Source organism: Pezoporus wallicus, unplaced genomic scaffold, assembly GCF_028554395.1.
Source record: "Pezoporus wallicus isolate ANWC-B61680 ecotype Strahan unplaced genomic scaffold, APGP_CSIRO_Pwel_v1 contig_8166, whole genome shotgun sequence".
In the NCBI taxonomy this organism is placed as follows: domain Eukaryota; kingdom Metazoa; phylum Chordata; class Aves; order Psittaciformes; family Psittacidae; genus Pezoporus; species Pezoporus wallicus.
In genome coordinates this window covers 3362983-3387611 of record NW_026638114.1, presented here as the reverse complement: position 1 = coordinate 3387611, position 24629 = coordinate 3362983, and the positions used below count along the sequence as shown (strand labels likewise).

The 24629-nt window shown below is 49.8% G+C and overlaps 1 protein-coding gene across 2 annotated transcripts in view; it reads left to right on the top strand.

Annotated features, from left to right (window-relative positions):
- The first annotated feature begins 12711 nt into the window (after window positions 1-12711).
- FAT2 (FAT atypical cadherin 2) overlaps window positions 12712-24629 on the top strand; it is a 57302-nt gene continuing 45384 nt past the window's right edge. The window contains exon 1 of one of the 2 annotated variants that reach the window (XM_057409587.1): window positions 12712-13003. Coding sequence is in view for 1 of the 2 variants with exons in the window: in XM_057409586.1 (XP_057265569.1) it covers window positions 13065-13121 (57 nt within the window). In the remaining variant the exon portion in view is untranslated. Of the gene's footprint in view, window positions 13122-24629 lie in introns of both variants that reach the window. The other variant, XM_057409586.1, reaches the window with a different exon arrangement.

Sequence of the window (24629 nt, the reverse complement as noted above, 5' to 3'; positions counted from 1 at the left end):
TGGAACAGGAATGTCCCCAGACCTCTGGGAGTGCTTACGTGTACTCTGACAACAGCATGTCAGAGCAGGGGTACGGAGCCAGAGCCCTATTGTGCAAGATGCGGTACAGAATGGAGAACAACAACAACAACAACAAAATATCTCTGTATAAATAAACCAGGCCCATCTCCACTGGGAATTTCTAAAAAATCATCACCCTTTGGGATGCAAAGCAGCCAGGCCTGGAGAGCAGCATCATTATTAAATAAATTAATTAGCTCAGCAGAGCCCGCCAGGTACTGAACACTTTCCACTTCCAAGCAGGTAAATGAGTCCGTGGGAACAGAGGCTGCTCCGTGCTTGCCAGGCAGCACAAGCTGCATTTTAATGGCAATGCAACTTCTGCAGCTCTGCCCCTGGAAGCAGCATACCCGGGTGTTGTGTGTCCCCAGGAGGGAGGGAAGAGCCTCCTGATGCTAGGGGCTAAAGACACCAAGAGGGCCCTGATGCAGGAGATGGGGCTGGTGGTAAAGGGATGTCTGTCCTCAGCCTTAGCCCAGAGCTTTCCCCCTTGGGGAGCAGTAGGCCTGGAGCCAGCACTGTGGTCAGGGGGAGCTGTGAGCAGGGCTGGAAGGGTGAGGTGTGCCTGGTGCACAGTGCTGAGCATCACCTCCGAGAGCACAGCCCGCACTTTGCATTGCCAGCTGCTTCTGTAGGCAGGCAGGATGCCTTTGATCCCCTCCCCAGCCCTATCTCGCTGCCTATAAAACACAACTTTGGGGTCTGGCAGGAGCAGGGTAAGTAAATTCTCCTCTCCCATCCCAATTGCAGACACTGAGTGTCACTGTCAGGCACAAGCTGGGCAGTCAGTGTGCAGGCAGGCAACAGGGCAGTGCTGCCCTGACTGCCAGTGCCATAGGTGTGAGCTTGGCTTTGATCCCCAGTTATGACAAGGAGACCCAGGGCCAGGCTGTGGGTCAGAGCTCAACAAGAGAAGGCAAAGGAAGTGGAAAACAGAAGCTGGGGAAGGAAGGCAAAAGGTGGAGGAGGCAAGAGGTACTCCCCTCCATCGTCCCTGCAGGACAGGTCCAGTTGTGGTGGCCCTTCCTGCAACTCCCTCTCCAGATGTTGCCCAGCAAAAGGTCCAAGTCCCTTCCTTCCTTTGCTAGGACTATGAATTTTAAGAGGAGTATAGAAAACCCATTGAAAAACAGCAGCACTGCACCAGCTTCCATTCCCAAGTGAGCGTTCACCAGGGAAGCGGGGAGGTATATCTCTTTGTAAGAGGAAGTTCACAATTACAGCACAAGTCGTTACTGGCAAGTAAAATTCCCTGGCATGTTGTAAATAAAACCTGAATTCCCCAGTCTGGGGTACAAGACAGCCCACAGCCTTCATTCCAGGACCCATTCGAAAGAGAAAATGAGAAGATATTTTTGATGGCGGAGACAGATAAATGTTGGTAGGGGGAAAACTCCAGGAGGGCATTTCAAACAATGAATATTACATCCAAAACAGCGAAGATTCACTAGCAAAAAGAAGTCCCCAGTGAATACACATTGCTGACAACTCCCGAAATTAAATCGCTGCACACACACTCACCTGTAATCCGAGCAGCGTTATTGCACACAGCTCCAGAGAGCACAATCATGCTGCCTCTTCCTCCACTTGGAGGAAACAGCATTATCCAGACCCTGACAACCTTTGAACAGCCCTTATTTTTCACTCCTGGGTGAGGGCACCAGCTCTGCCGACAACAGCCATGCCCATGGCATGGGGCTGCTTGCAACCAGCCACTGCAGCACACCAGGGTCAGGATCTCTGCCCTGATTCCAGCTCCAGGATACCAAGACTGACCCAAAAACAAGCAGTCAGCCCCCTTCCCACCCAGCAGTAGATGACCACTGAGATGACCCATTCCTCATTTTACACCGATTCCCACCCTAGATCAACACTGAGCATTCCTCACAGAGGCAGCCTTAAGAGCAGGGCACAACCCACCCCTTGAAGTGCTCCTGCTTGCCCATACAGATGTGCCTACCCATGCAAATCACCTGCCCTTTCCTCCCTGCCTCCTTTAGAGCCACGAGGCAGAGGAACTCCCAACAGGCTGAGGAAGCATCTCCTGTCACCCCACAGGAGCTACCCACAGATTTGCCCTGACTTGGGCAGGATTAGGCAGAGCTGCTGCCCAGGGAGAATTGATTACTCCTGCCAGGAGCCCCATATTTGAAAAGGGACATTGTTTCAAGGGTGATTCGCTGTTCCCTCCTCACACACACAAGTCTAGCTCCAGCCCGACTTTTTTTGCAAGGCACCTGCTTACACCAATGGTCAGTGATAAGATAAATGAGGGACAATCAAGGGAAGAAGGGAGCAAAAGCTGGGCTGCTCAGCTGAACCAGGATGCTCTGCAAGAGGTGCTGAGCCCTGCCCGAGTGCTCACCCTTGCCTGAACCCAGGTAACACAGATTGATTTGGCACCCCAAAGCAGTAGATGCTCTACTCTCCTTTCACCTTGGCTTCTGAATAGCCCCTGCTATGGCTCAGGAGCCATGTGGACACAGTGATTGCTGGAGGGAACAGGTTGCAATACCTCATTCCCCTTCCCCAGTCCATCTTGGCTCCAGGCAGGCTGGCAGCTGGGAACAGGTAGTGCTGAAATGGTGACCTCAGGCCCTGCAGGAGCTGGATTTAGGAAGGCAGCCTCCACCTCTTCTCAGCAAGTAAACTGCTCAGTGGGGTGTGATCTAATGTCAGGGGCCCTACAACAGCATCCCAAACGCCTCCCACCCAAATACAGTCCCTGAGGGCTGTTTAAGCACCAGCCTTGCCCAGAACAAGACAACAGCTGAAAGCTGGTTTCACACAGGCTCCATTCCCATTTCTCTTTGCCCTGTGATATTCCCCACATCCCTTGCTCACAGCAGCACTCTCCACTCCTCAGGACAACCAGTTTCATCAATGCAGACTTACCCTTATCCTGCTGCTCCAAAGCCACCACTCCAACCTGACTTGGGTGCCACCAAAGCACCCTCAGAGAAGCAATGGGCAACCTCCTCTCTTGCTCTTAACCTCCTGCCGGCAGCTCCCCTCCCTTTTATCACCAGCAAACTCCCCACCTGCACCAGCACCATTTACCCTTAACCCTTTCTCTGTCAGCATGGTCCCTGCCCCAGGGCGATGCAGGCTGACCCACATCAGCACGGCTTACATCAACCTGACCTCTAAACTCCAGGAACCCAAATAAAAATGTGTCTCAGAGATAAACCAGCCTCCCAGGTTTACTTTTAAAGCTCAATGCAAATGAATGCAGAGGACACTTTGCAAAAGTCAAATATTGCCTCCTGCTGCAGCATTTCAGCTCTGGTATTAAAAAAAAACACTACAAAATAAAGAGAACCCCCCCAAACCCCAGAAAACACCCTGGTTTATGGGGCTGCTTGATACTGGGTGCTATCAATGGATCAGAAACTTCTGTTAAAGTACCAAAAGACATCTTAAAACCAAGTAAAGAGGTTGGAAAGTGTCTTGAGGTCAAAAGCAAAGGACTCAAAAGCTCTGGGGAGGATTTGCACTGCTGAGCAAGGAAGAGTGCCTGGGGCTGACACCCATCAGTCCCAATGGTCCAGGTTGCTCAAGCTCCTGGGCACCAGGGTTCACCCAGAGCTGGGAATGGAGCAGTGCTGGTTGGAGGAGTCACATTCGTGCTCTGTGCCCCATCTAAAGCACTCGCGGATGGTTTGGAGCACGATGCCAGAGCCACCCATCATACTTCGCTTTTTTTTCTCTTACTCTTTGCAATAATCCTTTAATGAATTAAGGCGAGCAATTAAGCAGGATTTTTTATTCTTTTTTAAAGCAAACGTGCATGAAAATGGAGATGGGTGTTTTTGCTGTTCAAATGCTTAATATGATAATGAATGCAAAGCCCCTCAGCTTTAGGGATTCTCCACACCTCTCACCCAGCCTTTTTTCTGTTTATCTTTCTGGCACAGTGCCTCTCATATTTACTCTAATGGAGGTCGACCCTTCCTCTTGCTCACGCTATGCTTGAACTGCACGAAGCAGGGGTGGAGACTCAAATCTGCTTCAGAGCAAAAGCCCCAACCCAACGTCAATGGTGGAGAGCTCTGTCATAGAACAAAAATGGAGAAACCCCCTTTCTGGGTAAACACAAAGGGCACCACAACCCTGGGGCAGGGACAGCATCATGAGCAAAGCCCCTCAGGGCCATGTTCCCTGGTGCTACAGGCAAAGAGGCACCTGCTACCTTCATCCAATTCTTATGGCCTCGCTGCACACAACTTTCACAGATTCAATGCAGACCAGCAAAGCTGTGTTTAGAGGCACTGTATTTGCTACCCAGTAATGTACCCAGCCTTCATCTCAGGTGGCTGAGTTAATTCCTCATGCCCAGCTCACTGGGGAAGGATCTGCAGAACAGGGTGACAAGCATCTTTACCAGCCCTGACAGAGCAGGGGGTTTGGCTCTGCCGAGGAGACTGGGAAGGTTTGCCTTCACAAGGCAGTGCTTTGGTCCCTGTATCTTCTGGCCCCTCCAAATGTCCAAGTTCTCAGACTCCTTTTTCGTTCCACTGGTTTCACCTCACCTACCTATTCCCTGTTTGGCTTAAAATAGGTATTTTAAATAGGTATTAATAAAATAGGTATTAAAATACGTAAGTATAATAGATCATCTCCGTGCCTCAGTTTCCCCACCAGTGAAAAGGAGGTTAACGGATGCCCCTGCCTCCCTTGGAGGATGAAGACACTGGGAGAGGACAAACACCTGGAAGATGCCATGGGCCCAGACCACGCCTGGAAGTGCCCTGCTCCTGCTACTCTCATCACAAGTGTTTTACCAAGCCCCACAGATGTCATTGTTGCCCTGCCCCAGCAATGATGGGAACCAGCAGTACAGTTCCAAGGGGAAACGTCTTGGTCATTTCTCTGAGTGCTTGGATAAAGTGTTTCAAAGATGGGCAAAGTCTTACCTGTAACTCCATGGGCAGTTGGCAAACGTGGCTTGCTGGAAGGAAGCAGTAGGTCACCAGTGAATACCAAACAGACTGTTCTGAATGGGCTGGCTGGTATCCCCAGCACTAAGATTTGCAGTTTGAGTTGGGGAATGCCTCTGCAACCTGCATTTGTCTCACTTTTCATTCTTTTTTTATTCATTTAAACTCTTTTAACTTCTTCCTGTTTTCATCAAAATGCATTTCCTGACACAAAAAGGTCTTGGTAAGCGTTCTCTGACTCATCCAACTGGCCAGGCAGATCTCCTGCCTCCACAGGAACTGGACCATCCTGTTCATGGGTGCAACAGCCACCCCCAGCTCTGTGCTGAGGGCTGAGGAAAGCTGTTCCCATTGTGAAACACTCGCTGCCAGATGTGGGCAAGCCCTCCCTCACAGCTGGATAGCAGTCAGACATTTTGATTTTCTCCCTCAGTTGTTTGTTGCCTTGTCCCAGAGCAGGACAAGCCTTGCAGATGAGGCTCTTTACCATTTCTGTAGAGCAGTCCATCAGCTTTTTGCCTGTAGGACCATGGTTTTGTAAATGTGGAAAGAAGATAATAATACCCCCATAAAAGTAGCTTCACTGTTGGGAAAGAAGTTTGCCTCCTCTCCTTTGATACCTTGTGAGGAATCAGTGGTAGTTTGGACAGTGGAATTGTTCAGTAGCACAAATTCACAGAGATTTGGGCTGCTGGTACTGTGTCCATTGGTGGCCACCACCCTTTACAACACATCTGAGACCTTACCTTTCTCCATACCAATGCACAAAGAGTGCTGCAAGGGCTGCAAAGCCTGCAGTGCTCATGGCCAAACATAACAGTCAATAAAGCTGATGACCCTTGCTTGATTGTCTTGTTCTGCCAAAGCAAACACTTTTCCCCTTGGGCTGCTGTGCAAGATGCTTCTGAAATCAGGGAAATTGCTCCCACAGTGTCCCTGGGAAATCTCAGGCACACACCATCCATCAATATTTTGCAGTCTGAGACAATAGCAACATCTCCTGCTACACTGGTACAAGCCCAGGCACTGTGCTCCGGCTTCCTGTAAACAAAAGCTGTTTAGCTCTAACTTTTTCTTTTGGCTCAGGCTCCCCTGGTTCAGTGAGGATGGTATCGAGATAATCATCGCATGGATTGTATTCCTGGTACGAGGCTCCGTTGCACAATGACGCCTCTTTATAATGCCCTTGGAGCAAGGAAGTTCCAGGCTGGCTTCTCCACCAGGCATTACTGGGCATCAGGTCTCAGCACCAAGCCGAAGGAGAAGTGGTAGACAGTGAGGATCTGAAAAGGGAGCAGGAAAACACGGGGTTGAGGCAACTGTAATAGAGAAACATTGACAGACTGCTATGCAAAGGAGAAGAGGGGACAAAGAACTGGAGCAGAACAGACAGTTTCTTTAAGGAAGACAAAGCAGGATAGGGGTGGTCTTTCCTAGGGAAATGAGTCCAAGATTCTTCAGGCTAGACCAGAACAAACACAAGTTATTTCCCTACTTGAAAGTTAACCTCTACTTTAAAAGGTTTCTGCTTGATCCAGGCAAAACAGACCTCTGAGTGAAGCAAGAGAGAGGGCAGTTCCCTGTTCTACCCCTGCCTGATCTCCTAGCGCCTGTGCAATCCTCAGCATGTGATCCACTGCGCTGCCCTAAAAGTTAAACACCCATTCTAAGCTAGTTGTGTGGGGGCCAGTGAGGGGAGAGAGGCATCTTCTGGGAATAGCTCATTTCCTCTGGAAAGACATCTGAACTTCTGGGGTTGTCATTTAACGTCTAGTCCCTGCTCTACCCTTCAGATAAATTAACTCCCTGTCTCTTTCCCTACACCCTAGTAAAGACCCAACCATTTCCCCTGTTCTCCCCTTCCCCCTTTTTCACTGCCAACCCCACCAACCTCTTTCTCCTTCACGAAACACCTTGCTGAAGCTTGGTTTCTCCACCAGAATTATGGAAAGACATATCTGCCTTCACCCATCCGGCACAGCCCCAGCTCCTTCCTGAGCAACAGCGCCATGAGGAAGGACTTGCAGGGGTCCTGCCTTGGCTGGAAACCACCATGACTTGCAGTGCACAGTAGGTAAAAGGAGCTCTAGTGCAGTAACTTCATAAAGACTTATGTTGGACTGGGACATTCCTGGTGGACAATAGCACAACCCCATGAAATCCTGTAAAGAGCATGAGCTCCATAACTAATTGAGCTAGGATGGTTAAGGATGAAATCACCCATTCAGGTCTGGTGGCAGTTTTGCTTGAGGTCACTTCCCCGTGCTCCTCTCCCCTACTGCCGCCCTGCAGAGACAGCAGTCACACACACACCGCTCCGGATTCAGTCACCACCATCCCGGCCAAGGATGAGGTCAGCCATCCGGCACGTGGTGCAGAGCGATTGGCTTGAGATGAGCTAATGCTCTGCGCAGACGGACGGAGGGCAAGGAGGAGACACGCTGACTCGCTAGCTCATCCCATGACGAGAGGCATGGTCCAGCCTGGCCTTCTCTGAGGACAGTGTGCAGCTCCCAGCTCCCAGTGGGGCTCCACTCGGCATGGACAATGGAACACCCCGGTACTCTCTGTCGGCAGATCTTTGTTGCCTTCCCTGCAACACCAAACCTTCTCCTGGGGTCTTGCACAGCATCTCACGCCATCCCATCAGGGTCCCATCTGTCTGTAGAGCAATGACATCCCCTCTGTGGGCTGGCATCCCAGCCTTCTGTTGCGCTGAGCTTCTGACTGTCCTGGTGCCAGATGGCTTCGGAGGCAGATGACTTCATCTCTTTTAAAGGGGCAAGGGATCTGTCAGTACTGTCATGTTGGAATCTGTGTGCATCATCCTTTGTGGGGAAGCCAATGAGGAGACCATGGCACAGGAGTAGATATGATCCCACAGACGGCCCAAAGAGTCTTGGGTTTGAGTCCAATACTGCTAACCTCATGTCCTTCCCTCTTAGCAGTGCATTGTGTTTGATATTTCCCACCCAATAGCCTTGTACAACACTGTAAAGAGTGAGAGGCCTGACTGAGCATGAGCTTTGTGGTGATGCCCTCCTGTGTATGTAAATCAGAAGTGGTTTGCATTATACCCCCCTGTATCCCCAGAACTATGATGGGTGGCTTGAGTCAAACCCACCCATCAATGGACTCTCTTGGACCTCAGGCCAGGGTAACCTGGAGCTACTTTAAGGAAGTCCCAGTTCAAGTTCACTTTAGGCAAAAAGAATGAATTTTGGAGTGAGAATCAGGTTTGCACACAGAGACGTGGCTCAGGACCTTCGGTTACCACTCGGAGGGTCTGCCGCTAAGGGAGAGATGGGTCCACCCTGTGCCTCTTGTGAGGCTTCAAGAAGATGAGAAAGATGCTGCCGCCTGTCCCTCTCCGTAGAGAGCAACCACCTTGCTCCAGGGCATGTTCTGCCCAGCTGGGAGCTGACAGTGGTTTGCAGCTCCACTGGAACCATCCCTGACTCACTGGAGCAGCTTCATGGCGGGTTATCATCCGCACTGGTGAAGGAGGTTGCAGTGCACACACATGCAGCAGGAACTGATTCCTGCGCAGGGCTGGATCCTCCCTTCCCCCAGCACACACGCTCCCACTTGTTGGGGAAAATGCCGCTGTTGTTCCAGGCAGATAATCGCCCCTTCCCTTGCAAGTCCCTGCACGCTCCCATGCTAACATACCCACAGAGCATTACAGCGCGGCAGATGCTCAAAGGGCAGACCCACAGACCGGCTCTCCTTTCTGCAAAGGGGAAACAAACGCTGTTTGTCCCTGAGGGAGGTAACTCACTGTCTGCCTCGGCTCTGCTCTGGGGCTCGTCACATCCCAGCACATCAGTGCACGGGCATTGGTCGCAGGTTTGGAAGTGGCCATGGGGGAGCAATGGGAGCTGGGACCACTTTGGCAGTGCCCACCACAGTGGCTGGAGCATTTCAGACCTTAGCTGGGCCGGCTTGATTAAAGAGTGCCAGACCCTCAGCAGGGGTGATAAAGAGGGGTTGCACCATCACATCTGTTTCTAAGGGCAGGAGGGTCTGGAGAAACACCCCAGTCCCACAGCAGCACTGTCCTGACCTCCAGATCCATGGAGGCGATGGTCCAGCAGGGCCAGCTGCAAGTGTTGGTCAGGAAGGGCATGTATTTAGAGAATGAGCTGGAAGATGGGCCTGCAGGCATGTGTACATGAGGCAGGCAGGTCCGGTCCCCAGGGCAGTGGGTAGGTAAAGCCATCGGCAGTGAGGCCCCTTTAAGTGCTTCTTGTCAGTCCAGAGAGGCCCGTGGTGATTTCCCTACCCTAGCCTGAACATGCTGCTTCTCTGCAAAACTCTGCGTGCAGGTAACCTGCAGCAGAGCTCTTGGCTTTATCAAATGGAGATCTTGGGAGGAACCAGGAAATGAAATCTCACCCCATGATTAGAGAGAAAGGAGCGTCCTTGCCAGCCAAGTGATGGAGCTCTGACATTCCCTGTGCTCTGGAAAAGAGCCTGTTGCATCTGACAGGGTAAGATCCCCGCAGCAGGACGTGGTGGCATGAAATGTTGACACCGGCTTATGGAGCTTTTGTTGACTTGTTTGATTGACTGCCCGAGTGGTGTGAAGCAGCACTCAGGGCAAAGCCAGGCATCATGCATGGCTCTGTCTTCTTTCTTTCCTCCTGGCACAGCTCCTCCAATCCTCTTTGCTTGCAACCATGGGTAATTCTGCAACTCATCCCTTCCTGCAGAAGCAGGAGTTGCTCCTTGGGATAAACATGGCACTTTTCTTCTCAACCCAGCCTGACTTCAAGTTGAGTAGAGAGAAGGCAGAGCCAGACAGTTGTCACCAGTCCCAGGCTCTCATCTACCACTGATGGAGAATTAACAGCTAGACCTCAGGAATTCTGCACTTCCTTCCCTTCCTCAATCACTGGGATAGTAACTGATCCCACAAAGGGCCCAAAGAGACCCGGATTCCAGTCCAACACTGCTCTAAGAGCTCATGTTTGCCTCTGTATGGAAGGCAAGAGTCCATCTTAGTGTCCTAGCCAACTGTAATCTGAGGCTTTTGGGGTCTCTTCTCCACAGCTAGAGTGCCACTCACCCTCGTGCTCTGATTTAATTAGGAAAGGCAAGATTTCGTATTAAACCATCTGTACCTTTGGAAAAACAGACAGGATTTTGGACAATCGAGTTGTCTTTCACTTATGTCCCAAAAAAAGCCTGTATTTTTTTTCCAGCTACACCTGTTTGACTAACATGATGTTTCTCTGCTCCATAGCCAGGGTACAAAGTCTTCTCTGAGAGCTGAACCTAAGTTCCCTGCAGCTGACAAGACTGGTACCATGCTCTGCCACTGCTTGGAAAGGAAAACTTGGCATCACCAATCTGCTGGCAACAAGGGGGAGTTGTCAGTGGCTTTTGCATGGGCATTTGTACATGTTTTGTAAGGGGACCCCTAAATTGTGCCCAGCCTTTCTGAAAGGGTCTGCCTGATAAATGGCTCTTCCATAAGCAGCAGCTTCCTCAAACAGCATTTCATCAACAAAGTGACAGAAAGAGAGCCTCTGTGACCACCTGGCAGAGCAACGAGACAAGGCAAAAGGGAGAGCTGTCTTGTGGGTGGCATGCCAGTCTCCTGCCTTGCTGAAGATCAGCAATGCCAGTCTTGTTAGCAGAGAGTTCACACCTTGCTACAATAGATAGGACCACATGAGACAAAGTCCCCAAGTCCAATGTCTCCAGGGTTACCCATCACTCCAGATGCAGGCAAAAGGCACCTGGCCAGCTCTGAAACACAGGGAGATGCTGGTGCTTGTAGCAATCAGCTGATGCCCTGCAGCCAGAGTTTGCTCACTTGTACCTGGGTATGTCTAAACATAATACAAGTATTGTTCCAAGCCCTGCCTCAGCCCCATTGAAATCCAGCCACCAATACCTGATTTTCTCACCTTTCACTGGGAGATGCAGCTGCATGAAGGAACTTTTCCTTTCATTCCTCCCAAATGCACCTCCCATTGCCACTTCTGACTGATCACCTGGCCTCCTCTCATGAGACATTTTAAAGAGGAGATGATCTGCAATTTCAAGGTACTATTACCTCTACTATCACTTTCATATTCCTCAGGATTTCACAGCCGATTCCCATACAAGTCACCTGTCCAAACCAGCTGGAGAAATGGACAAGCTGCACACGTAAATCCAACTGGATTTATGCTCTCTTCTCATTCAGTTCAAACTATTTCTGAAAGGCCATGATGAGCTTGAAATCAAAGTCCTTTAAGATGATTGCTAAGATGCTGTGAGGAGAGCACCCAGCATGAACATCTGTAGCACAAAAGCCAGCCGATCAATTCCCAGCTCATCACTGTCCCAGGGTGACCCAGGAAGATCATTCAGTCTGACCTTGCTGTGCAAAATTCCTCTCTCATTCTTGGTACAAACCATTCACTAGATTTAATCTAAAATGCTGAACAATTTTTATTCAATCTATATTTTTTGGTAAATTTATCAGATTGCTCTGGCCTCCTAATAACATGGATCAATCTCTTCACATCTTTTTGGATGTGCACCATGAAATCATATGCATTTTCCCATGGACTGGTGTCCTGTGATTTAATTTGACAGTGTCTAGTTTGGGACAAGTTCCATTCGAGGCTGTCTGTGTGGCTGGAGGATGCACAACCTGCTGTTCTGGGGGCTTTGCTGGTGACTACCAAGGTGCAAGTTTGCACCGACTACTCCTTCTCAAAAGGGATGCTAATGGATGTGCTCACTTCCATCATTGTCCCTTGCACAAAAGGAGCAGTTAGACACCTATTCAGACTGTTTAAAGTTAAAACTGTTCTATTTCCATATTCTTTACTTGGATCTGTCTTCCTAAAACTGTACAGAAAGCTTTCTGGCAATTTCCTCCACCAAAACACACCAGAAGGGTGGAAAACTTTACCTAACCCTGAGCATTCATTTCCCACATTGAGACCTACCCCTGTATCTGCCCAAACCCCATCACAATCTAAAGGGGTTACATTAATATTTACCGAGGGTTGTGGGGGGAAAAAAGGAGGGGAGAAGGAAGGGGATTGGGACAAAGAGGACTGAAGATACCCACAGACTGCCCATACTCTAGCCAATGTGACAAGGAACACCCACAGAAGGGTCCACGTCCCTTTCTCTCTGTCCACCCCTGACCAACACCCGCAGCGCCGGGATGCTCTTCACCAGGAAGAATCCCCCAAAGCCCAGTACAACGTCTGATCTCTATCTATATGCTGCAATCTCTCCCTGCTGCCTCCCTCTCTTTTCCCTGCCTCCTGCCTTTTCAGGACAGGGACCACTTTTTCATCCTCTGTTCAGCGCCGAGCACCCCAGGGGCTTGTTGGCAGGAGCTGGGGTTTCTGGGGGCTCCCCAATACAAACAACAACAACCTTCAAAGTGCCTCTCTGCATGCAGCTGCTCCGAGGGCAGATTCAGGTTTCCCCCACCCCCTTCTCCCCATCCCTCCTTGCAACACCCACCTGGCAGCTAGTTAAAAACAACCTTTGGGTTTTTCAGGTGTGTTGGAGGGATTTACCTGACATATTCTGCCCTACCTCTCCCCAACCCCACAGTTGAGTTGGATTTGATGGCAATACGAGTTAATCTAACAGTAAAACGCTCTGCAATTATTTGGCTCTAAGGCTTGGGTCCTTGCCCAGCCCTGACATACACACACACACACAAGTTCACTTCTCCAGCGAGGGAGCGGGCGATGCCTCTCCTCTTCCTCCTCCTCCAGCCCGTCACGGAAGGGCTGGCTTTTCAGCGAGGGAGTTCCACCTCCTGCAACTTTCTCCCTGGCTGCTCTCAACCTGTGCTGCCGGAGTTCCAGCCAGCAAAACCCCTTCCTGCAGGGACTTCTCCGAGCCCGCTCCTCTGATTCACAAGCACCATGGACCCCCGGCAGCCGGCAAGGTGCTGCTGCGGGAGAGGATTTTCAGCCGTGCGAGCAGAGAGGCAGTAAACTTCAGGAGAGGTCTCTCTCCTGTTGCAACAGGTAAGGCACGCTGCTGGCTGGTGTGGGAAGTTGAAATGACTCAGGGAGCAGTCTGTACAGCATGGATGGAGGAAGGCATGGAGGATGCAGAGATTTAGTCATGAAACTGCTTTTGCATGTGAGTAACTTTTGCTGGAAACAAGAGTTATCCTAAAGATACGGGTTTGGGATGCAAAGGGAGAGACTTTCATCTCTTTCTCCCTCCTGGGAGGTTGTAGAAGGAGACAGGAAAAGCTTCATCTGTATTTGCATCTGGTTTTAGCTGGGAAACTTTATCATGCTGCAGCCAGTTTGCACTACCTGGAGTGGGTGGGCTCCAGGTAGCAAAGGCAAAATCCACACTGTTGAGCAAGGCAGGTGAGGAGGGATTGAATAGAGACACGTTCCAGGTGTCTGAATGGGGCCAGATTTCTGCAGGGCTCATGCTCGTGCTGGAGTCAATGGATGTGCTGCTGCAGGAGCAGTGATGGCGTCCAGCTGTAGGTTTGGTTGTTGGTACAACTGCGCTAACTGGGGTGAGGCGGTGCCGCTCCAAGCTCTGTCTCCGTGTTCCCTATTAATCCAGTTGGGGATCCCTGAGTATAGCCAGGGTGTTGGTATTTCCCCAGCCCTGAATCCCTGCATTCCCAGGCAATAGCTCGTTGTCTGCCCTGGTCCCGCTCCACAACACACAGGAGAGCCAGGGAGCTGAATTGAGAACCACCATCCTTACTCCACACAGGAGCATGTATGTAAAGGTGTGTGTATTTGCACCAGCTTTGTTCACTCTCTGGTGCCTGACGCCAAAATAAGATGAGATCCCAGAGCAAATCCCATCCCAGTTCAGGGCCTGCAGGAATTATCTCCAGCATGCGTGTGCGGCGATGAAAGACATGAAAATACAGGAGGGAGGGAGGTCTGGGCACTTGGAGCAAGCGGGGCCCTTCCAAACAGCAGTTACCAGCTAATCAGCCTCACGGGGGAATTAGAGGCAGACCTGGTGGAGTGCAGTGCTCCAGAGGGACAAAGATCAGCTGCCACACGACAGGGACATAACTCTTAGGAGGAGCTGGTGCTCACTTGGGTTTGCTGCTGCGAAGGGCTGAGATTTGCCAGGACTCATGGAAGCCCAGGCTGTGCGGTGGCCAGAGCTGGGCAGGCTTTGCTGGGGCAGGCAGGGCTGTGCCAATGGGTTCCTCTTTGCCCAGAGCTCCCCTGATCCAGGCAGGAGGGCATGTAGCCTACTGTGTCCGCTGCTCCGGCACTCAGAATGGCAAAGAGCAGGCATGGGATGCATTCAGAGCTGCCACAGCTCTCCAGGCTGTCAGCTAGAGAGACCTGGGAGGTTATCGGAGCCTCGGGACAGAAAGCAAACAGTCTGTATCGGGCTCCTGAGGAAGGCTGGGCTGTCTCGGTATTCGGGGAGGTAAAAATCACTGTGCTTGGTATTGTGCACCCTTATCATCGCCTAATGCTCAGCTCACCTCGCCTTATCGGAACAGTTCAGGGACATCCGCCTGTCTGATAAGAGGTTGGGGTTCCTGAGGGTCTGAGCATGCAAGAGGTTTCTAACCCAGCCAGGGGCTTCAGTCTCTCCTTCTCCCCATGTTCTTCTCGTACCCTAATGCGCTCTGTAACATAGCAAAAGTGAGCCAAACCTCTCTGCCTGCAAAGGGATCTGCTCCTCTCCCGAGCCTTTCCCATACCTACAGCTTGCAGCACGAATGCATTTCAAATCCTAACTCTCAGAGCCCAGCGCGTCTCCCAGCCCTGCAAACAAACAAGCACCATTCATGTACGAAGGGAGAGTTCAAAGGAGGCGTAACACCTGGAATCAAACATCTGTTAGAAACTAATGCATTTTGCATCCTACGCTCCTGCCAACTGCTCCAAGGCAAGTCCTAGAGGATCGTTCCAGCTACCTCCATGCTACAGAAATGGCATTCCCTGCTCTGCGCGCCTTACTTTGTGTTTTTGCCACGTGTGGAGTACACGAGTGCAGCTGCACCTCGAGCAGCAGTGGGCTTTCTTCTCTACCATGCACACGCATAAGAGAATTAAACACCCTCAGCCTATTTTTTTCCCTTTTAAACTGGGTTGGCAACACCAATGCTCCATTGTCTATTAGCAAGCTGATGTGCTGAGCAAGCCATTTTTCCTCTCAACCACACTTTTTCCTTGGCAATGGGGCAGGTACTGGTTTATTAGCAAAGAACCTTTCCTAATTCTTGGGAGCAGGAGCTCCAGGGAGGGGCAGGCTGCGCGGGCTGTTAGGAAGGTTTGTAGCTCAGAAATGAACAAGCAGCAGGTTTGAAACAAACCAAAGGAAGTTTGGTTTTTTCTCCTTTTCCACACAGAGGGCATAATTAAATTCTGGAACACATTGCCACAGGATATTGCAGAGGCCAAAAGTGTACTTGGCTTCAAACAAGGTTCGATCCACCTGGGATGGATAGCTCCAGTGGAGGTGTTAAACGCAACAGCCCAAGCAAGAGCCACCATGTACTTCCAATGATGCTGGAGAGTGTGAGAAGGAGCACATTACATGTGCCTTGTTTCTTGTGTTCCTCCTAAGCAATCTGAACTGGCCATTTGGGATGGCCAAGTGTAGCTATTTTGATGTATGTTGTGGGACTATTTTGGACTGAGCAGGTTGTACCTTGGATAGATGCTGTGACTCAGGCAGCCTGGGATACGCCGGTAATGCCATGAATAGATGCTCCATATGCTCAGGTTGACAGGGACGTTGTGTGCCCAGCCTGGTATCTGGTTGTCTCAGGGGCTGCAAGCAGCAGCCGTGCACCCCTGCCTGCTCCACAGAGGTGTTGCAGTGGTGAGAGCTTTCACAAGTGTGCTTCCAGCAGACAGTCCGGAGCGGGAGGTAGCACCTTGTGCTGGGGAAATAATGAGAGCTGACAAGGACACGCTGTGGCAATGAGGCCAGCCTGGGCAAACATGCCTGTCTCGGGAGTTAATCTTTTCTCTGGTGAAACCTTGAGCTCCCCAGGCCACAGGCTGGCTTTGCATCAGCGGTGGGTATAGCAGAAGGTGGGCTGCTGCAGGCGGGTTTCCCAAGGGCAGGCAGGTTTGGGAGCTGAAGGTTTTCTATCAGCTTGCAGGTATCCCTTTGATACAGGGGATTTCTGCAGCACAGCTATTGGCATCCCAACCAGCCATCCTTTTACAAGGGAGGATCATGCCCTGAGCATCTCATTCATTCTCTGTCCTCTGTGTCCTTACACTGCCTCTGAGCACAGGAGAGGAATGGGAAGAAGCAGCACAAGGCAGACAGATGGCAACAGAGTGAAGGAGGCTGTAGGCAGAGCGGAAAGCTGTTCTCCGTGCTCACCTTCAGGTACCAGAAGGGAAAGACCAGCAGGGTACTGGGCATGGGGATGAGAAGATCTTCGTATCAGTGCAGGGACAGGTCTGTGTGTGAATGACAATTGCCTGGTAGGAGAGGAAAAGGTGAGGGAGGAGGCACGGTGGCCAGGGCTGTGCTGCAGGGCACAGAAGTCAAAAGGTCCATATCCTACTGGGTGCCGGGGCTCCTTGCCTGCATCCAGCAGGGCACATGGCCCTCTCACCCAGCCCTTCGTGCCAAGATGCTCTTGGACTCCCTCCCAACAAATCTGACTGATCATAGGATAACATGTATTCTACATGGAAGAGCAGAGGGGAGAGGCTGAGTAGCTGTGTGGTACTTAGTTGCTGGCTGGGGTTTAAACCACAACATCCCTACAGGGAAGTACAGAAAGGGCATCAGAAGACTACCAGCACTCAGGTGATGTAGCCAGTGTCCTCATTGCAAACATCCAGGTTGAGTTAAGGTGCGGATGAGAACTTACAGGGTCAACTTAGAACTTAGAGCCCCTTCAAACACTGGGCAGAGCTGGTCCCCTCGGGTGGGAGCTGAGCCCAGCCTGGGTTCACAGTTCTGGTGGGTCAGATGGGAGTTTTCTGGAATCCCAGAAAAGATCTTGCAGGCTTTGCAGCACCTAAATAAACAGCTGTTTTGTGAGCAGCAGAACTCATGAAGCTTGGTTGCCTGGGGCACTCTCTCTCTTGTGTGGATTCTCTGATGTCTAATAATCGGGTTGGGCTCACATTAGAGCCTTTTCTTCCAGCTGGGAGTCCTAATTTGGATTTCTCTCCTCTCTCCTGATGCTTTCCACAAGCTTGTGCAAACCTAACTCCTTTCAAGTCCTTACCTATCTGGTTAAATTTGGCTAAAACTGGCCAGTGAATCCTAAAGGCAGCAGGGAGGATTGATAATGTGGTCCCACACACCAGCTTCCCTCAGCAGTCTACAGACAGGGCAGTGATTATCAATGCAAGATAATTTGCATCCCAAGCATGAGGAAAATGAGAAAGGCTCAGTGTGAGTTTTGGCAGGAGAAAGCAATCAAGAAAGAGCCCAGGCTCCCTTGTGGGCTCTCGCAGGCTGTGCTGACGGTCACGGCATACCTGCTGGGCCAGCTAGTTTGCAGTGACCGAGGTATGTGGCCTTTGGCACTAACAGCTTCCATGGGAGCTGAATCCTGGGGAGAGAGGTGCACAGTCTGGGCAGCAGCAGAGATGGGACGTGCTCACATGGGTGCTTTGCACTCTGCAGCAGGTTCTTGTGCCAACATGTTTGGGGTCCTGCACTGTGGTGCCCAGCCCCTGGATCCCTCGCATCCTGCAATGTGAGCAGCTCCCACAGAGACTCTTTGCCACCAAGCACTTCCCATCTCCAGCCCCAAGGGCTGTTTCTTTTCACACGGAGCAGGTACCTGTTCCCATTAGAGCCACCAGTGGGATATGCTGTTTCCTCCTTGTCTCCTGGTTGCCCTGCCTGCTCTGCTTGGCCGAGATAACCAGGGAGGTGTTGGAGGGTGGTGGCTATCTGTTCAATGGCAGCTTCTGGCCCACAGGAGGGTTTTACTCCATTGCTGCTGATAACTGGAGAGGGCAGGAAGTGATCAGTGAGGAGGGAAAAGCAGCTGATCTTTGGGGGGAAAGCAGGGGAAGGGGATTAGGAATAATGCCCTTGGCACAGGGAAGTCAACCTCCCTGTCACACTTTGTGACGGGAGCCAGCAGCAAGGCAGTGGGGACTGCACTGACCCCCCAGGCCTCCTCCCATAACCCCAGACCCCTATTGAGGGCTCCAAGTTCTGGAACTGAATGATTAACTCTTGCTCTAGAATGATGTCGCAATGCCAAGGCAGATAAAGATCACTGACCCTTATAACTCTATGGGGAATTCAAGCCTGTTCAAGTCCTCCTATGCCTAACAGACGAGCTCCAGAAGGCTTACAACAATGACAGAGAAATCTCAGCTATGTGACATACCTGAGCCAGGCTTAGGTGTTGGCAGCAGTACAAAATCAGGCTCTCCCTGGGTTTGTCAGATCATTGGACAGAAATGAACATCACGGGTGGAAAGCCGACAAGAGAAAGTCTTTGGCTTCACATACACAAAGCCTTGTTCATGGACAGAGGATGGCTCAGAGGTACTGATACATAGCACCTGCTTGCTCCAGTGGAGGAGCAAACCAGGGCAGCAGGTAGAGCAGCTGGAGGAGGCCACCGTAAGATGTCCTGGAGGAAGGTGCATTTAGAGCCAGTCTGGATCTGAGCATCCAACTTGTGAACAACTGGCACAGTGACAAAAGTGGCAAAAGCATTTAGCTGTATGGGGAAAGGATGAGTTGGACATCAGCGTAACTAAACACTTCCCAGCACCCTTCCCATGGGGAAGACCATCCCACTCTCTCCTCTTACACTCAACTAAATCACATCTGGCACATCTGCCTTCACCTCTACACCACCATGTTCCTGCTATCATCCCTGAGCAGTGGTGCCAGCAGGACCCCTCATAGATCCACTGACTGTGGCAGATTAGACGCAGGGAAAGCGTTTTTTACCAATGCCTGTAGCAGCACAGCCTGGCTAGAGAAAAAGGGTATCCCAGCACCGTGCCAGGTCCAGATTGCCCTACACAAGTCAATGACCCACAGGTTTCTCCCAGACTCCTTCAAGAGAGTCTCTATTCCTCCAACACATCTTAGATGCTGCCAGCCCAAGTTCCCCAGGTTTAAAGCTGCCTAGCTGGCAGATGATGAGGAGCATCTCAGTGGTTCTCATAGGACTGTATCCATTCTGCTCAGAGCCATATATGTGATTCCCCTGCCACGCTGAGCAGCCCAAGCAAGAGTCCCTGCCCCACTCACCACCATGACACTCATTAAACCCCACTCACCACCATGACACTCATTAATCCCATGAGCAGTTTCCCTGCAGCTGAGAAGCCCCTGGTACAGCCCACCCCATCACCACGCAGACACTTTACCACCAGGAATGGAGCTGAACCATGAAATCATTTCACTGCAGGGTCCATACACTGCCCATGGGCCACTCACTGCGTGACAGCAGTATCATTTCCCAGGTCACTCGGAGCAAGGGCAGACCTTGGTTGTAAAAGGCACGCGCTCCAGGTTTTACATGATCAGCCACCTTGCTCCAGGCTGTCCAGCAATTTGGAAACAACTTCCAAAGGTCTGTCCAAGCCATTCGGAGATGGGAAAGTGGAGATGGGGAGGGAACAGCCCAACTGCGCCCTGGTGGAATCTGCAAGTCCAGCAAAAAGCTGTACCCACACTAACACAGCCCCCAAGCAGGCTGGTGCAAAACACGGTTCTGCAACGCCAGCCCTAAGAAAACCATCCACAGACACTGGGAAACCCTGAGACGTTGAGAAAGGAAACATCGTCACTTCAGGGGCTCTTTTCATTAGTTTTCTGGCTTTCTGAAGTACCTCCAGGATGTGTTTCTTGTTTTGCTGCAAAACCAATCAGAGACTGCACAACCGAATGCAGGAGGAGGATCTCCAAGGAAAATGCTAGCTGCTAGCCTGGATTCAGCACCCCATTCAAAGAAACACTGTCGAGGTGATGGGAAAAGCTCGATCCCATTGCTTGGGAAGGGATGGCAGAGAAGAGGACAAATACCAACCAAGCAGCCCAGCCTCCATGCAGGGTGTACATGGGTTATTTCAGTGCTGGGAATCAAAACATCTCACAGACATGGCTCAACACCTGTACAAGGAGTGTGCTTTTTAATCTGTGACTTTCTAACATTAGAAACCCAGGGAATGTTTCCTGATTGATCCTATTTGGCAGGCAACTGTAAGGATACTGCCCCAGCTACAGCTGAACCCCTTCTGCTCAACTACCACCTGAGCTAGGAGAAGACAGAGCCCCAACTCCTGTTCACTTTCCCAAAGCCTTGTACCCACCATCTTACATGATTTACTTCCTTTGCTCTCTGTCTATTCCCCAGTGACCATTGAAATTCAGACCTACCATTAAACTTCCCTATCATTGATAATTCAACTAACCAAGTGCATCTCCATTCTCCTCCCCAGCTCTTACTGCAACAAAGACATTGATGTGTTTGGGGGTGGTTTTGATCAGTACCTGTCCTGGGGAGAAACTGTTTCCTGTAGTGAAGAAAAAAAGGGAGAAAAAGGGGAGGGAGGAGCAAAAGAGAAAGAAAGAGGAAGAAAGAGAGTTTGGGATGTGTGCTGATGAAAGAGCAATAAGGGAAGAGTTGTCCTTATTTTCCCATGAAAATGACTATTTTTCCCTCATCTTCTAATCTCAGAACTTTAAGCTAAACCCCCAACCACAGCTAGCGAGGGGAATGCTGCTCTTGGTGCACTCAGCTCACTTTGTTTTGTGTTTTGGGCTTTTACTGCTTTTAAATGCTCCTCTTGAAGGGAATCAAAAGGTGGGGCTGGGGCCACACCTGCTTCCTGGCAGGATGCAGCTCTTTTCTGCCGTATTTGTGACAAACAGAGCAGCCTGCACATCACAGGAGACCCGAAGGAGGACCCTCCAGAGGACCCTTCCCCATAGCCATGCCCCAGCCGCACATCCCAAGCAGATGGAGTAGGTACCCTGCACCGATCCCCTCCAATCCCCCATCTCCACCACCTCCCCACGCACACACTTTGAACCTCAATGCTATGTTTGTTCCTTCATTTCAAACCAACAGATTTGGGCATGTCTTTGACAGAGGATCACAATTTGGATGTTAAATTTAGACACGCGCTTGGGCTCCGATTGGAGATAGAGTGTTTACTCTTTTTGCGGCGAGTTTGCATCTACAGGGCTGAAAGCGAAGCCCCTCAAGGCTCTCTGATCCTTGGCTGGTGATTAGGAGGGGAGGCTGAATCACCACATAATGATGCTCTGGTATTTCCCTCTGTCGGGAGGTGCCTTACCTTCCCCACTCCATCCCACCAATGGCCTTTCTCCAACACATCTGGCAGCCCCAAACTGAAGGGTATGTCCCTTGCCATGGGTCCCATGGATCACGCACTCTTTACTCTCAGCACAAGGACATGGGGTAGCACAGCTCAGAAAAACAGGCAAATTATTTCTCTTCATCTACGTGAATAATCCATCACATGCAGTTGCTTTCCCCCAGTTTCAACGTGGAGATCCTTGAACTCCATTGCAAGGACCCTTGAACATGGCAGCGCTTCACCTCCTTGGCAGCCATCTTCATCTGGGATTTTAAGGGCTAGTAAATTGATTTTATGCTGATTTCATGTTATACACAGCTTGACAAGAGTCATAGAAACCCACCCCGTCTCTACTAGTTCGTTACTGTCACTTTCTGGGGCTGTTCCAATGGGACTTTCCCTGGAGCTAAGCCAAGGCAGTAGTTGAGCAGATTTCCCCCCTGTTCAGAGCACTGTGCCCAATTTTCCCGTTGAGCTTCACTACAGCCTTTGGAAATGTCCCAGTCCCACTTCTGGATGGTTTTGCTTTGTGAATCCAGTGTGAATGATCCCAGAAGCAGGAGACAGAGTAGAGGCAGTACAGTTATCTCCTGGGAGATCTATTACTTTTACTTTTACATTAAAGCCATGTTGGAGCAAGAGAAACAAGACATCCAGTGTGTCATAGTTTCCCAGTGCAACCTAGTAAAGAAGAAACTCCAGGCTACAAACAATAGGTGGTGGTTTCTAGTCCTGGAGTGAGAATTTGCGGGCTCTCCTCAGGACACTCAACTATCATCAGGAAAACTCTTGAAGGATGCTAGTGTCAACAACCCTCTCCATTTCATTCTTTTATCAAAGGATAAAATAAGAGAGCACAAACATGGGCTTGTGTGAAACTGCTCAATCAGCAGTATGATTTCACAGCAATATTGATACAGAAATTGTCCAAGCAGATGCACGTGCAGTAATAAAGGTGATTAAATAACATCTCAGAGCACAGCCAGTCTATGTCAGGGGACACAACAGGCTCTCCTTGCTAGTGTTAGGGCTTTGGACGTGGGTCCTGCCACAGAGGGAAGCTATTAGACTGTAAAATCTGACAGCGATGACTTCTAGAAAACTCTCCCTAAGTTTTGACTGTGCCTTTCGAAGTTTCAGACCATTTCCAGAGGAAATGAGGCTTCTGCCCCATGTGCATAGTTACTCTCCATCCTCATAATAACTGCTGAAGCCATTGATTGCTTTCAGCCCAGCTTGTAATTGAGAGCAAAGCTCTCAGAAATATGAAGTCATGACAGGTTTTGCAAAGTAATTAGCTGGACAGAGGAGTAAAACTCTGCTTATGCCCCCACAGAGGAAAAAACAGCAATGTAAGTAAAGCCTTTCTTAGATGTCAGGAAATCTATAGGCAAGAGTGAGGTTAAGGACATTCCAGGAGAGATTCAGAAGAAAGTTTGCATCTTGTTAAATGCCAGAAAACCTACTCCTTGCTCAAGGTTATCCTCCCATATTGAATTGCTGGTGCCCGAAAAGGTATGTGCTCTAGCTTTGGCTTTTCTTGTGGTTATGAAGTTCATAACGTCTCTGCCTTGTGGGTTTTCTGATGTCTTATAAGAGATGAGTTCACATTGCCATTTCAGTACAATTCAATTAAAAAGTCAATTAGCCCAGATACAAAGCGATTGGCTTCATTAATTCTGCTGTTATGGAACAACACTGGTTTTTGTTGCTGTTTTATTCTGCTGTCTTATTCTGCTCTAAATTGTATGTGACTTTTCCTGCTCCACAGTCTAGTAGACACACGCGCACGCAGCACGCATACATCTTCTTTCCAGGTTCAGCAGTTGAAAATGTTGGAAGGGAGCAGCTCTAGGCAAGTCCCTACATGCTGCAAAGCTCCTAAGCGCTGTTAAGTAACAAGCGGAGCTTTTAAGAACATGGTTTTCAACTTCTCAGAAGGAACCACATGCCTTTCTGGATCACCTAGCCCTGTCCTCCAAGATTTTGTTTCATTTGCTGTGCATTTGAGACTATGTTGTATTTCCTAGAAGTGAAATTCTGTTGTAGAAAAGAACGAGCATCAATTTTGTCAAGTCCAAATTGAGTTTTCTCTATAAATTCTGGTAGTTTCACTTCAGCTTCCAACCATTTGTTTCCAAAAGTAATGACCATAACAGAGAGATCACAGGATGGTTGGTATCGATGTACCAAGAGAAAAAGGATTTGCAGGAAGAATGAGATGTATTTATTGCTAATTAGATATCTCAGTGAGAGAACATGACACATATTGTTAGATAGACTCCAACAATTTGTCCCTAACATTCAACTTGACTTATAAATGGAACTAGTTCTGGCCTTTAAAGAGATGAGTCTTGAAAAACTGTCTGGAAAAACAAGTCTTCCCTGTTTCAATTAGGAATGTGCCAAGTGACTGGCAGGTACTTGATATGTAATTTAAATTCAAAAGAGGAAGAAACAGTTCTAGATAAAAATCTCCTGGGATATCTAGGGGAAATATATGCACCTATATTTAGCTTATCCCTGGTTTCAACCCCTAAATGCACACACAGCAGCACACACTTAGATTTTAAAAAGAACAGACCTTGATCCTTTAACAAGCTCTGCAGAGCTCACTAATAAAGTTACATCCTTGTTAATCATGTAGGTGCTCCCCAGTTCCTTCTTTGATACACCTTGTTCAGAGAGATAACTCATGGAGCCGCAGATGTTCAGGAGTCATCAGAGAAGGAAGCTGATGGCAGGTGGTCATGGATTGCAGATCCTCTGCAGGAATCCTGACCCTGGGGCTTCGCCGTGAGAAGGGAGGAACCAAAGAGATTACTCAATGGCTGAGGGTGACACGGTCGAAGTGTCTTGCTAGAAATGTGTTCTTTAAGCACAGAGGAAGCAGCTGGGGTCAGATCTGTGAATTAGAAGAATCTTACAATAACTGGGATATAACTTGACTAGAACCTGAGCTAAAGCTGTCAAAAAGGCTGTTGTAGAGCTGGCTATTCAGAAGGAATTTGTACAACATAGGAGGGCACCTCTGCTGGGGAAGAACGGATTGCTGTAGCAGGGGGAGAGGAAAGGGAAAAGAAGCCATGGGAGAGACATCAAATCACAGTTTGTATACTGACTCTTGAAAATACTTTGCAAGAACTTGTGTGGAGAGAGAAGTTAAGATGGAGAAGGGAGGATGGACAAACAAAACAGACATGAGGTTTGGATTGCGGGTGGAGAGTTCTTTGCTCTTTGACTGGGGAAAAGGCAGAATGAAAGGAGGGAGAGATCGTTCGTCAGCCTGATTGGAGCATTTTGCATGGTTCTTCACATTTTGCTCTCTACAAGGGTAAAAGCTGAAGGAGAA